Source organism: Saccostrea echinata, unplaced genomic scaffold (assembly GCF_033153115.1).
Source record: "Saccostrea echinata isolate AGI-Se365-2 ecotype Australia unplaced genomic scaffold, CSIRO_AGI_Sech_v1 ptg000013l, whole genome shotgun sequence".
Lineage (NCBI taxonomy): Eukaryota > Metazoa > Mollusca > Bivalvia > Ostreida > Ostreidae > Saccostrea > Saccostrea echinata.
Window position 1 is genome coordinate 2,319,483 of NW_026889762.1, and position 13,018 is coordinate 2,332,500.

The 13,018-nt window shown below is 32.9% G+C and overlaps 2 protein-coding genes across 2 annotated transcripts in view; both read left to right on the top strand.

Moving 5' to 3' along the window:
- The first annotated feature begins 122 nt into the window (after positions 1 to 122).
- LOC133186233 (uncharacterized) lies at positions 123 to 1,661 on the top strand. The gene has a single exon (XM_061321464.1). It carries the CDS (start codon positions 123 to 125, stop codon positions 1,659 to 1,661), a length of 1,539 nt encoding a protein of 512 aa, XP_061177448.1.
- Positions 1,662 to 11,160: 9,499 nt separating this feature from the next.
- Positions 11,161 to 13,018, top strand: part of LOC133186234 (E3 ubiquitin-protein ligase TRIM36-like) — a 2,272-nt gene continuing 414 nt past the window's right edge. Inside the window, exon 1 of the mRNA XM_061321466.1 lies at positions 11,161 to 12,883. Within this exon, the coding sequence (XP_061177450.1) occupies positions 11,161 to 12,879 (1,719 nt within the window). The 3' untranslated portion in view covers positions 12,880 to 12,883. The remainder of the gene's footprint in view (positions 12,884 to 13,018) is intronic.

The following is a 13,018-nucleotide window of genomic DNA, read 5'->3' on the forward strand; positions in this document are numbered from 1 at the left end:
TAATAATTTAGATTTAAAATAAAAGATTTCAATTCCTTTCCTAAATAAATGAAGGATCTATAAAATCAAACAACTATATATGATATTTACAGGTTAATACCACATTAGTATTAGAGTTCACGATGGATCCCAGACTCAGTGCCCAAGACATTCTGCGCTGTAAACTGTGTGACACTCCTATCCCGCTGATGTACTGTGCCTTTTGTCAAGTCAGTCTCTGTAAACCATGTGTTGGAGAGCATCTTTCTGATTTATCCACAGAACATAAAGTGGTGCCCTTTAAGCAAAGGGGGTTTACTCCTATTTTGACTAAATGCCGAGATCATAAATTGAAACATTGTGAACTTCATTGTGAAAACTGTCATATTCCTGTCTGTTTGCTTTGTATCTCTTCTGACAAACATCAAGGGCATAGAATATCCAATACTTTGCAAAACTTTGCATTCAAAAAAGAAACATTACAGAAAGATTTAACGTTATTAGTGGAAGTTATTAGTCCAAAGTATGAAAACTTAGCGTCGGAAATAAAGATGCAAAAAGGGATTGTTGAAGAAAAATACAATGATTTGACATTATCCGTTGTCAAACATGGAGAGGACTGGCACAGGCATGTTGATATTGCAGTCAGCAAACGCAAATCTGAAATTGAAGAGAACAAGACGAAACACCTGTCTGCCCTAAGCAAACATGAAGTTGAAACGAACCAAATGTGGTCATATGTTAAAAAAAGTATTACCGAAATCAAAACAATACTTAATTCTGACGATATTTCCCTTGTATCTGAATATAAAAGGGAATCTGAGGCATTGAAAAAAGTGCCTCCAAATTTGAAAATTATGGGACCACAATTTGCATCTGGAGAAATAGACGACGAAAAGCTTTTACAGTTATTTGGAAACTTTTCCCCTATAACTATTGCCTTCGAAGATGAAGAGGACTTGACTTTGACGACTGCGGAGGGTACTTCCTTGATTCTCGATGTTACTAAAGAGAAGCCAACCTCTCCACAATCGCTGAAACCACTTATTTGTGGCTTAGACTCTGGAGAAATTACAGACACTATAAATACTGGATACCAAAATCTGCGCAGTGTCAGCTGCCTAAATGATGAGGAAATTTGGACTTGTGGAACAGACAATATTATATCTCTCTTTAATTTCCAGAGCCCATTATTAAAGAAAGTCAAAACAATTTCAGGAGGCGAACCCTGGGACATTACAGTGACAAAAAATGGAGAACTGATATACACAGACGATGATGCAGGAACTGTTAACGTTGTGAAAGATAAAGGAGCTAAGGAATTGATAAAGATGAGAGGGTGGAAGCCCTACAACGTTTGCTGCACAATGAATGGAGATTTATTAGTCATCGCTCTTAGTAAAGACTGGAAAAGAACGAAAATTATACGGTATTCTGGAACTACAGAAAAGCAGACGGTAGAGCTAGATGATTCAAGAAAGCCTCTTTTCAAGGTTGGAAAGTTTTACAGATACATATTAGAGAACAGAAATAAAGATATCTGTGTAGCTGATTGTGGAGCTGGCTCAGTGTTTGTGGTCAACTTTGCCGGCAAAGTTCGGTTTAGATATTCTTGTCATTCATCTATAACCAAGAAAGAAGCATTCACGCCACGAGGCATAACAACAGATAGCCAAAAGTAGATCCTGACGGCCGATTGCAATAATAATTGTGTGCACATCCTGAATCAGGAAGGAAAATTCCTTCGTTTTCTTGATAACTTTGATCTGGAGAGCCCACATGGATTGTGCACAGACAGCAAAGACAACCTTTATGTGGCCGAGTGGGACAGTGCAAAAGTCAAAAAGATAAAATACAAATAGATATGTAATCTAGTTGCTTTTACTCAATACATGTATAAGTGCAGATTTCATGCACTAAAACAAAGCCATGAGTTGAGTGATATACAAGCTTTGTTTTTTCAGCAAGATGCAGCAGATATATATCAGGTTTAAATATAATCAGAACTGCAGTTGACGTTGGAAACCTATATGTTAAAGTATCGGTTTATAATATAAACAGCATAAATTGATTTACTTTTCTAAATTGATGATTATATCAAGTAAGAGATATCTTAGGTTGAAATCATTTTGATTTCTGGCATTTTTTTAAAAATCATTTTATTCTTGATTTTCACTTAATAATATCTTGTTATTGTTTGATAAGATTCTTTTCTACTGGCTTTAAAGTTGACCATTTCTTGAACTACCACCAAAGAGCAATATAGATTTGTTTTGTCAAGATCACTGTACAGACAAAGAACAGCGACGTATAGGTGTAATGATAGATGCTCGTACGTAGAAACACGGCTTTCCAAAACATTCCAAGTAATTTGCGGACATAAACATATCTTTGTGAAACATGCATTATATGCCTAATCGAAGAAGTAACAATTTATTTTCTTCATTAAACTTAAAAAGAATTTGAATAAAATTTGTATATAACATCCTTTATTTGTTTGTTGTTTTAGCCCTCCGTATCAAAAAAATAAACTGTTACGTGTGTGTGTCTGTCTGTCTGTAATGTGGTTTGCATGTCTGTAAACCTTTAACAGGTACAATTTCAACCTGGACTACTGAGCCAAATTTTGATAAAATACTCCACAATGTATCTTCGGCTAAAGAAAATGAAATTTTAATTCCAAAGAAAGGGCATTACACTTTTCAAGATGAAGTTACTGATTATGAAATGTTAATAAAATGCCCTTCTCAAAAACATAAATCCATTAAAGAGATAGAGAGAAAAAAACAAAAATGTTCCCTTATGTTCCGTGCATGTAAGTTTGTTCCAATTATGCCCTTGCATTTTGACTTGGGTTTGAGTAGTCAAATTGCACAGGAGCCTGTGTCTTTACAATCCTTTAAAATTAGGAATATGGGATTGAGACTTATTACATGTAGTATCTATACTAAGTAAAATGTTGGCAGTTGAAATCTTTAACGTTAATGTGTTAGTCTTTCCTTATATATTAAAGCTAAAAACCGTAAATGTACAGACCAGATGGGGAAAAGAGTGACACAAAGGGGCGTGTATAAACACAATCGATGATTGCTTGCTTATGGTATCAATATATAAAGATTATTTTTTCATATTTTACATACTAGTAACCTGTAGTGTAACTTTTATTTTCCATATACTTTTCAATGTTGCACGTTGATATTGTACAAACGTCACGTCCTGGATTGGGTGCCTTGTATTTGTCAAACATCGTTTTGTATTCACAACAGTTTTCAAATATTGCTTAAATCACATTGACTTGATACACGAACATTCTATCGGTATGTAGACAAGTCCATGTTCACCTTAAACTGCATAAATTGGATCAATTGTATCGTATACTGGGATACTCTAGCTGCGGAAGTATTTGGCAATCCTTTTTACAGAGAGGAATTTGAAAAAAAAACGTGTTTTGTGTTTTGATGGATTTTCCTTAAAGTAAAGTATAATAGCTATCATTTGTTTGGCTCATTGTAATTTTTTAATCAATTAAGTCAACAAACTCATTGAAGAGGATACACACTAGTAGAAAACAATGTATTATGATAAGCCTCTTATGAAATAAATAATAATGGAATTTTTTTTTACTTATTTCAAACGAAATAAATAGCAATGGAATATGAGATCTATGACAATAGCTTCAAGACTTACAAGATACTGAAGTGCAATCCATTCTTTGGCGGATATGGACAGTGAATGCAAAATAAACCATTATAATTTAATTTCGTTTGTATTCTAGCCTCTGATTGGTTAATATCCAAAAAGGAACACAAATTATTTCTGTATAACCCCTGACAACCAGCTGAATCATCTGTATCCATACAATCCTCTCATTTCCAGTCCTCGGGATTCATGGAAAATTCCATATTTAATAAATGTACCTTTAACTTCAAACAACAATTCGATTTTACCACATGCAAACAAACAACATGGCTGCTAGGCCTATGTATCAGTTTTTACCTTCCCTCCCTTCCCATCACTTCCGTTACTACGGTTGTATTATTGAGCAGCAAATTTGAACTAATGAAAAAAAAGCGTAAACTGACCCAAACCAGGTTATACTCGAATAATTTGGCCAAGAATTAGAGTCATTCCTAAAATATATATATATATATATATATATATATATATATATATATATATATATATATATATATATATATATATATATATATATATATATATATATATATATATACATGGAGATGTTGAATTTTTGCGATTTCTTTTATTTATATTCAGTTAGACAACAACAACAAAAATACTTACAAAATTACCCTTATGGTCTAAATGACCATTCTTAATCTCAAGCTCAAGTTCTAAACCGACTCTTAAGGACGTGTATATTTTGCTGATTATGCTGAGGTATCAGCTATTTTCACGTAACTCCTCTGGTTTAATCAATTAAAATATGCATATATTTTTGCACACTATCTTCCTATTATCTATTCACGTTTTAATTCTTTGTAGTTTTTATAGTCTTCTTAAAAATATTTAGAAAGTTTAATAATTATTCCAGATCATAAGTTTACAGGAAAAGGAATTTCATGCTTTAAAAAGGTTAGAGGAGAATTTGTTTGATTATAGAGTAATTTCCTTTCATCTTTTTGTGTTATACACATACTATTTTACAATCGAAGCCCCGCTTCACGGCAGGCGTTGGCATGATAAAAATTCTTCACTGCTCAATGGCGTAAAGTGCTGAGTAAACCTTACATGGGCAAACGGTGACGTCTCAGATGAGTGCAATAATCTTACAATATAAGTAAAACAACAAGCAGCAAACAAGTGTGCTAGAAGGAGCATTGGTTCTTAGTCAAATAAAGGAAGTGTACACGTTAATTTCAGCATAGTTAATCAAACAATCTTAATTTTTCAATATTTACATGGATGAATAGTTTTGTACTAAAAAATAATATCCAAAAGAACTTTACACTAAAGGTCAAGATCTAGTAAATGAAAGGTGCCTACAGATTTTTCAAATTTGAGAAACGAGTTCTTTTAATGATCCTCTAGAAATATAGCTTGGTAACATAAGATATATCAGGACACAAATTTTAGTAAACTCAACCCAAAACATATTTAAAACTCTCATTTTCAATGAAAAATGAAGAAAGTCAGTTATAAACTTCTGAGGGTTTTTTTTTTCATCTCGAAAAAGGAAATGTATCAGTACTGCCCACTAGTCTGTCAGAAAAAGGTTTTTCGTATCTTCTTCTACTTTTAAATATTAAATTGAATATAGGTATCGGGGTTACTTTTGACATGATTTCAAATTTATATCCATGAATATGCTTCTTTTGCTACATAATTCTATTACAGGCGTAAAGTACGGGAAAAATTAAGTTAGTCCTATCCTCAGGTTCTGAAAATCAGACATTGAATAATTGAAAATGTTCACAAAAAAGTCTCTGTATTCTCAAAGTAATGTGAATTTACACAGGTAATTGTTCAAACTCCATCATTAAAGTTAATCAAAAGTTAATCATATTATATAGGAAAAATTAGTAGATCTCAAATAAATTTTCAGGAAATGCGAAAAAAGACACATACTATGCATTTTCTAATTGGAAATTGATCAACAAAAACATTGTAGGATAAAATACTATAGGTATTCAGGCATTTGAAGAAAATTGCATCATTTTTATACTTATACAGTACTTTAATTTCTTCTGTGTACTTCAATTATTTTATAATGCATAGTTTATAAAGTGTTTCCTATCATTGCAAATCGCCATAAATCAGTTCTAATTTCATATCATGCTAATTCGCATTGGTATCTAAGGCTAAATTAAAGAAAAAGACGATTTCTTCAAATCTTTATTTTTAGCATACCTTTGTAGGGTAAAAATATCAACGTTTTAAAAGACTGTTTCAAAGAACCTTGAATCACATTGAGATGCATAAAATGAAAATTGTTGCATAAAAAGATTTCATATTTAATCTTCATTTCGAGACTTTTTGAATTAAATGATAAATCAAAGAGTTATCCTTCCTGGCTGAGGATCGGATATCCTTAAAATCAATCATGACGTTATAATGGATCAAGCACCAAAAAGACACTCATTTAGTAGATATTGACCTTAAAAAACCTAAATACACCAAAATTGATAGAATTATTCGCGTGGGTATGCTGAACTGCATTCAAATAATTATCCTGAAATGCAAGTAGTTCTAACAATGCTGCTACTATTTGAAATGGCATAAGAAGGTAAAATTTCTCTTAAAAATGGCATTGAAATGTACAAAACTTCAAAACTTCAATTCAAAGTTAAGTAGATACGTTTTTGATACAAGTATAAGTAACTCTGGACAACATAAAGCCATGTGCAATATACTATCTTTGTTATGTGTTATTGCTAGTAATTAATCATTCAATTTTTAGGAATTTATTTCGTACCATAATAAATTAATCATGTATATTCATTGCATAGAAAGTGTTAGGCTTTACTGTAAATGTCAATATTTAACTTCACAGTGATGATGTGAGTAAATCAAGAAGAATGTCAACAGCTAACTCTAATTCATCCACCGTTCAGTAATCATTAAACTTTTTTTTTATTTCATCTCTAGAACCGCTGAGCCAATTTCAAGCAAACTTGTTACACAGCATTCATGGCTGAAGAGAGCCCGGAGCTGTTCAATTGACTAGTCACACAATTTTAAGGAGAGACGTTAAAGAAATAAATTGTAGGGAAATATTTTGTCATCTTTCTAAACTAATTCCAAGACCTACTTGTTGATAATAGAGCCTTTATGAGTAGTACTAAGTAGAAGAGTAACGACGAAGAAGCGGGAATCTCATGCCATGCTTTTTATAATTGGTCATACATACATGGAGAACCAGTTTAAGAAAATAATATTTAGGATTTCAAATTAAGATTGTAAAATGAAATTATCAAAATAATCAACACTACTTGGCGTTAAAAAAAAAAGCAGAGATAGATTGCTTATTGGTGTAGATTGAAAAATTGTTTAAACCTGACATTCTCTCCTAGGGGAGGGTAAGGGGAGGCTATTTCTTCATGTAACGTGTGTAAGGGAAAAAATTTTACAAAATAATTTCTGGCTTGATCACGTAACCAACCAAGTTTATTTCCAAGTGAACGTTTTAACATTTTTATTTATTTGTAATACAGAACCTCCCAGTTGTTTATTTCTTAAATGTTTGGAAAAACCTTTCTCTAACTGCAATAAAATGTTTTGTGTTACCTGGGTACATATCAATTATACAATATTTAAAATACTTATTAAAAAAGCCTTTATATGATTCTTTATACAGATATGAATATAAACAATAAACAATAAAATGTCTTATTTCGTTTGTAAGTACAGGAATTAACGGTTGCTGGAAAAAAATTATGTCACCTGCTTTTTGTTTACATTTTATTCAATTGTCATTATACGTAGATTTGAAACATCTAAGATATTCGGAACTAAGACAAGTTAATACGTTTCTCTAATATAGCGATATGCTATATTCTAATTACATCCCTAAAGTTATTTAGTTCTAGCCCAACACGTTTTCTTGATTTCAGAGCCTTGTGACCTTTACCTTAGAACATTGATCTTAATCGTGATTACATCGCTCCTAAAGATCGTGAACATCAATATTTAAAACATTCAATGATTGAAACTGAAGGCCCTTGGTTATGTTCAGAACAAAAAAACTCAATATATTTTGACATTTGAGACATAATGTTGTTCCAAATCATGAAAGAACATCACTTTTCTTAAGAAAATTTTGAGTTCAAGTCCAGTACAATCTATTGTTTCTGCCTTACAGGGTGTATTACTATAGCTTATAGTGTTTTATGAAGACATAACCAATATCTCTTGAATTTGTTGGGGTATGAAAAGAAATATTCGTGCTGAGACCTTTGATTGATTGATTGTATGTTGTTTTGCTTCACATTGGACAATTTTTCACTCAAATAGAGATGTCATCATAAAACGGTAAAGGTGTTTAAATTTAGACCTGTACTCGGCTCGCTGTGCCATTGAGCAGTGATGGTTCTTAATCGTGCCAACGCCTATATTGACAAGGGACCTCGGTTTTTAAGGTCTCCTCAGAAAGACAAGTGTCTTTCACCTTTAAAGTTTGCGCTTGGCGAAGGAATGATTCTACCTATGTTTAATTTTAAATTTTAAGCGACGAGCCTACCGAGAATGGAACCCGGGCCTCCCGATAAAATCCCTTGAAGCTTTTTTTTTTTAAAATAGTGCATGTGATCTGCTCTACACGGTGCATAGTGATAGTGCAACAGAACTATATGTACAAAATCGATAGATTAGATAAAGCGGCCTTGTTCTTGTTTGAATACGTTGGAGAGTAGTTCGGATTGGGTTTAAAATTTATACGTCTTTTTAAAACGTTTACATCAAGAAGGTAGGACACAATTTTACTTTTCCCTTTCAAATTTCAAGTTCAATGTGTCAGAATTTACTTAATAACTGAACTTACATTATGTAAATTGGTCTAATCAATAACTTTAGTCTTGAACGGAACACGTAATGTGTAAAGAAAGACAATCAAGGCACTGAAAGCGCTAATCAACACATTAGTTTGTTTATGATGAAATCCATACATCTATACACAGCTGACGACGATTACAAAAAATATGGAGAATTATGTAGGCACTATGCCAATCCTAATTTTTTCTTGAAAAAAGAAGACCATTTGTAATCTAACTGTAATTAGGTTTCCTTTCTTTGTGTTTCTTGTAAAAAAGTATATAAAACGCTGCAATGCATAACCTTCCAAATATTTCTGTGGACGACTCACAAAACATCGATCTGATCTTCTTTGCAAACACCAAAACTAATGTACAGTTTCCCCCATTTTTTAATTTTTTTTTTTTTTTTTGTCCTTCTAAGCCTCTCTTTGCATATGTGCTAAAATTGTCATCCTTTTCTTTAAGGTCAAGATCTAATAATTTAATTTTGTTTGTATTCTAGCCTCTGATTGGTTAATATCCAAAAAGGAACACAAATTATTTCTGTATAACCTGGTTTGGTATGGGGACACACCCCCTGACAACCAGCTGAATCGTCTGTATCCATGCAATCCTCTCATTTCCAGTCCTCGAGATTCATGGAAAATTCCATATTTAATAAATGTACCTTTAACTTCAAACAGTAACTCGGATCTTACCACATGTAAACAAAAAACATGGCTGCTAGGACTATGTATCAGTTTTTACCTCCCCTCGCTTCCCATCACTTCCGTTACTAGGGTTGTATTATTGAGCGGCAAATTTGAACTAATAAAAAGCAACGAAATTTTACACCCACAGTTGTTTAATGATTTTAGAATTAAATTATAAGGAATGTCTCTAATTCTTGGCCAAATTATTCGAGGATAACCTGGTTTGGGTCAGTTTACGCTGTTTTATAATCCGCTTCGCGGATTATAAAGCGTAAACTGACCCAAACCAGGTTATCCTCGAATAATTTGGCCAAGAATTAGAGTCATTCCTAAAGTAACTGATTTTAGACTAACTTTTGGTGCTACATCCATTATGACGTCATAATCATTTTCAACTTTCTTTTACCCGTACTTTACGTCCCTAATAAAATTATGTAGAAAATAAAGTATTTTCATGGAATCCAGTTTGAAATCATTTGAAAAGTAATCCCGATACCTATATTCAATTTAATATCATTTTAAAAAAGTGGCCAAGAACATACAAATTACCGTTTTCTTAGAGACTGTAGGCAATCTGGATACATTTCATTTGTCTGATTTGGAAAAAAACTCCCGTATTCATGACAGGTTTTCTTATTTTTTCATTGAAAATGACAGTTTAAAATATGATTTTTTTTCATCCTGTTTACCTATAAATTATGCCCCAAAACAACTTCTTTGACCAAGCTAAACTTATAAAGCATCATTAAAGGAATTTATTTCTCAAACTTGAGAAATCTGTAGGCACCGTTCATTTACTAGATCTAGACCTTAATGATTATTACGTAACTTAAAAGGCGAATTTCTCTAAATCTCAGAGCTTCGCTCCATTGATAACGACATACATGTACATGTAAATATTTCAACTCTATAGGAAAGGTACTGTAAATGAATAGATTTATTCTATTTTAATTTATCAAGCTGTCGTCTTAAGTTGTCCTACTCGTTCTCCACAGAAATATAGACGACAGGCACATGACATCCGTTATCCAATAAAACAGCAACACTTGGTCCGAGACACCGTTGTTGTCACAGGTAGAGAAAATAAAAATTTTAATTCCATTTTTTTAATTTATTAATAAACAAATAGCTCCTATTAATTACGTCAAAAAAAAAAATTAAAAAAAAAAAAAACCCCTCTGTCACTGGTTGAAAATAATAAGAATTAATATTTGGTTAACATAATATTTGAATAAACTGTCTACAGAAATATGCCGGGTTAATCAAGTTAATAAGGCAAAACTTGGCCCTGTCATCCATTGGATTGATCAATCTGACATATTTCAAGAAAGGATGAAAAGGATCAAATACAATGAAGTCCCTTTTTTCGAATTATTTATATTTTTTTCTTCACTCTCCGCTTCCTGTGCGAACCTTTTCGCCTCGTCGTTATGTTGCTTATAGATTATGTTTTTAGGAAATGAATTATAACTGATTCATCATTTGTTCACATTGAATACTAAAATGCTGAGAAAGTAGAGATGGAATTCTCAAGTTTGCATATCTATCAAAAGAGATATCGATATCTAAAAGCATAATAATTTGACTTCAAATACAAATCTGTTATCAGTTGTACATGCATATGCTTGACTACGGTGCAAAATAAAGGTATCCCGTGTTCAGGTAATAGATAATATTAGTGTACATTAAAATATATCAAAGTTTAAGGTGTGATACTTTCCATATAAAAATATATGCAAACATGACATTCTGTAAATACTGTTGATATTAAAAAGAAGATCATGTCAGTGTTGCTTATTGAGTCGACTAAAGACCATCTAATTTGATAATATGATAAAAGTTTTTTTTATGGAGATAACATTTGATTTAACGAATAGCTCTGATACACTAAGTCCTTCTTGATCCTTTTAATATTTGTTTACCGGTTTATTAGTTGAATAAGGTTTTAATGTATGTGATTTTTATAGGTTAATGTTACATAAATTTTAGAATTCACGATGGATCCCAGATTCAGCGCCCAAGACATTCTGCGCTGTAAACTGTGTGACACTCCTATCCCGCTGATGTACTGTGCCTTTTGTCAAGTCAATCTATGTAAACAATGTGTTGGGGAGCATCTTTCTGATTTATCCACAGAACATAAAGTGGTGCCCTTTAAACAAAGAGGGTTTACTCCTACCTTGACGAAATGCCTAGATCATAAAATGAAACATTGTGAACTTCATTGTGAAAATTGTGATATCCCTGTCTGTTTGCTTTGTGTCTCTTCCGACAAACATCAAGGGCATAGAATATCCAATATTTTGCAAAACTTTGATTCTAAAAAAGAAATATTACAGAAAGATTTAAGACTATTGGAGGAAATTATTAACCCAAAGTATGAACAATTAGCGTCGGATTTAGAGACACAGAAAAGGTTTGTTGAAGAAACATACAAAGATTTGACATCATCCGTAGCCAAACACGGGGAGGATTGGCACAGGCATGTTGATATTGCCGTCAACAAACGCAAATCTGAAATTGAAGAAAACAAAAAGAGACACTTGTCTGCCCTGAACAAACATGAAGACGAAATGAATGAAATGTGGTCAAACGTTAAAAAAAGCATTGCTGATATAAAAACAATACTTAATTCTGGAAACATGTCCCTTGTATCTGAATATAATGGGGGAACTGAGGAATTGAAGAAAATGCCTCCAAATATGAAAATTACGGAACCACAATTTACAGCTGGAGAAATAGACGACGAAAAGCTTTTACAGTTATTTGGAAACTTTTCCTCAATATTCATAACCTTTGAAGATGCAGAAGACGTGACTTTGACGACTACAGAGGAAACCTCCCTGCTCCCCGATGTAACTAAAGAGGAGCCAACATCTTCACCATCAAGTAAAACTCTTACTGGTGACTCAGAGTCTGGAAAAATCATTGACACCATAAATACTGGATACGAAAATTTGCGTAGTGTCAGCTGCCTAAATGATGAAGAAATTTGGACCTGTGGAACAGACAATATTATCTCTCTGTTTAATTTCCAGAGTCCGTTACCAAAAAAAGTCAAAACAAATTCAGGAGGCGAACCCTGGGACATTACAGTGACAAAAAATGGGGAACTGATTTATACAGACGATGATGCAGGAACTGTTAACGTTGTGAAGGATAAAGAAATTAAGGAATTGATAAAGATGAGAAGATGGAAACCTAACAATGTATACTGTACAATGAATGGAGACTTATTAGTCATCGCTCTTAGTAACGACTGGAAAAGAACGAAAATTATCCGGTATTCTGGAACTACAGAAAAGCAGACGATTGAGCTAGATGATCTGCGAAAACCTCTTTTCAAACCTGGAAAGTTTTACAGATACATGACAGAGAACAGAAATAAAGATATCTGTGTAGCTGATTGTGGAGCTGGCTCAGTGTTTGTGGTCAACTTTGCCGGTAAATTCCGATTTAGATACTCTGGTCATTCATCAAGTACCAAGAAAGAAGCATTTGCACCACGAGGCATAACAACAGATAGCCAAAAGCAGATCCTGACGGCCGATTGCAATAATAATTGTGTGCACATCCTGGACCAAGAAGGAAAATTCCTTCGTTATCTTGATAACTTAGATCTGGAGAGCCCACATGGTTTGTGCACAGACAGCAAAGACAACCTCTACGTGGCCGAGTGGGACAGTGCACAAGTCAAGAAGATAAAATACAAATAGACAGGTAATCTATTTGCTTTTACACAAAGCATGTACATGTATAGCTGAAGTGTTCATGCACTAAAACTATTGATTGGAATGAATATTTTCTTATTTTCTTTTTGTTTTACCTTCATTAGTACAAGGTTATAGTGAACAC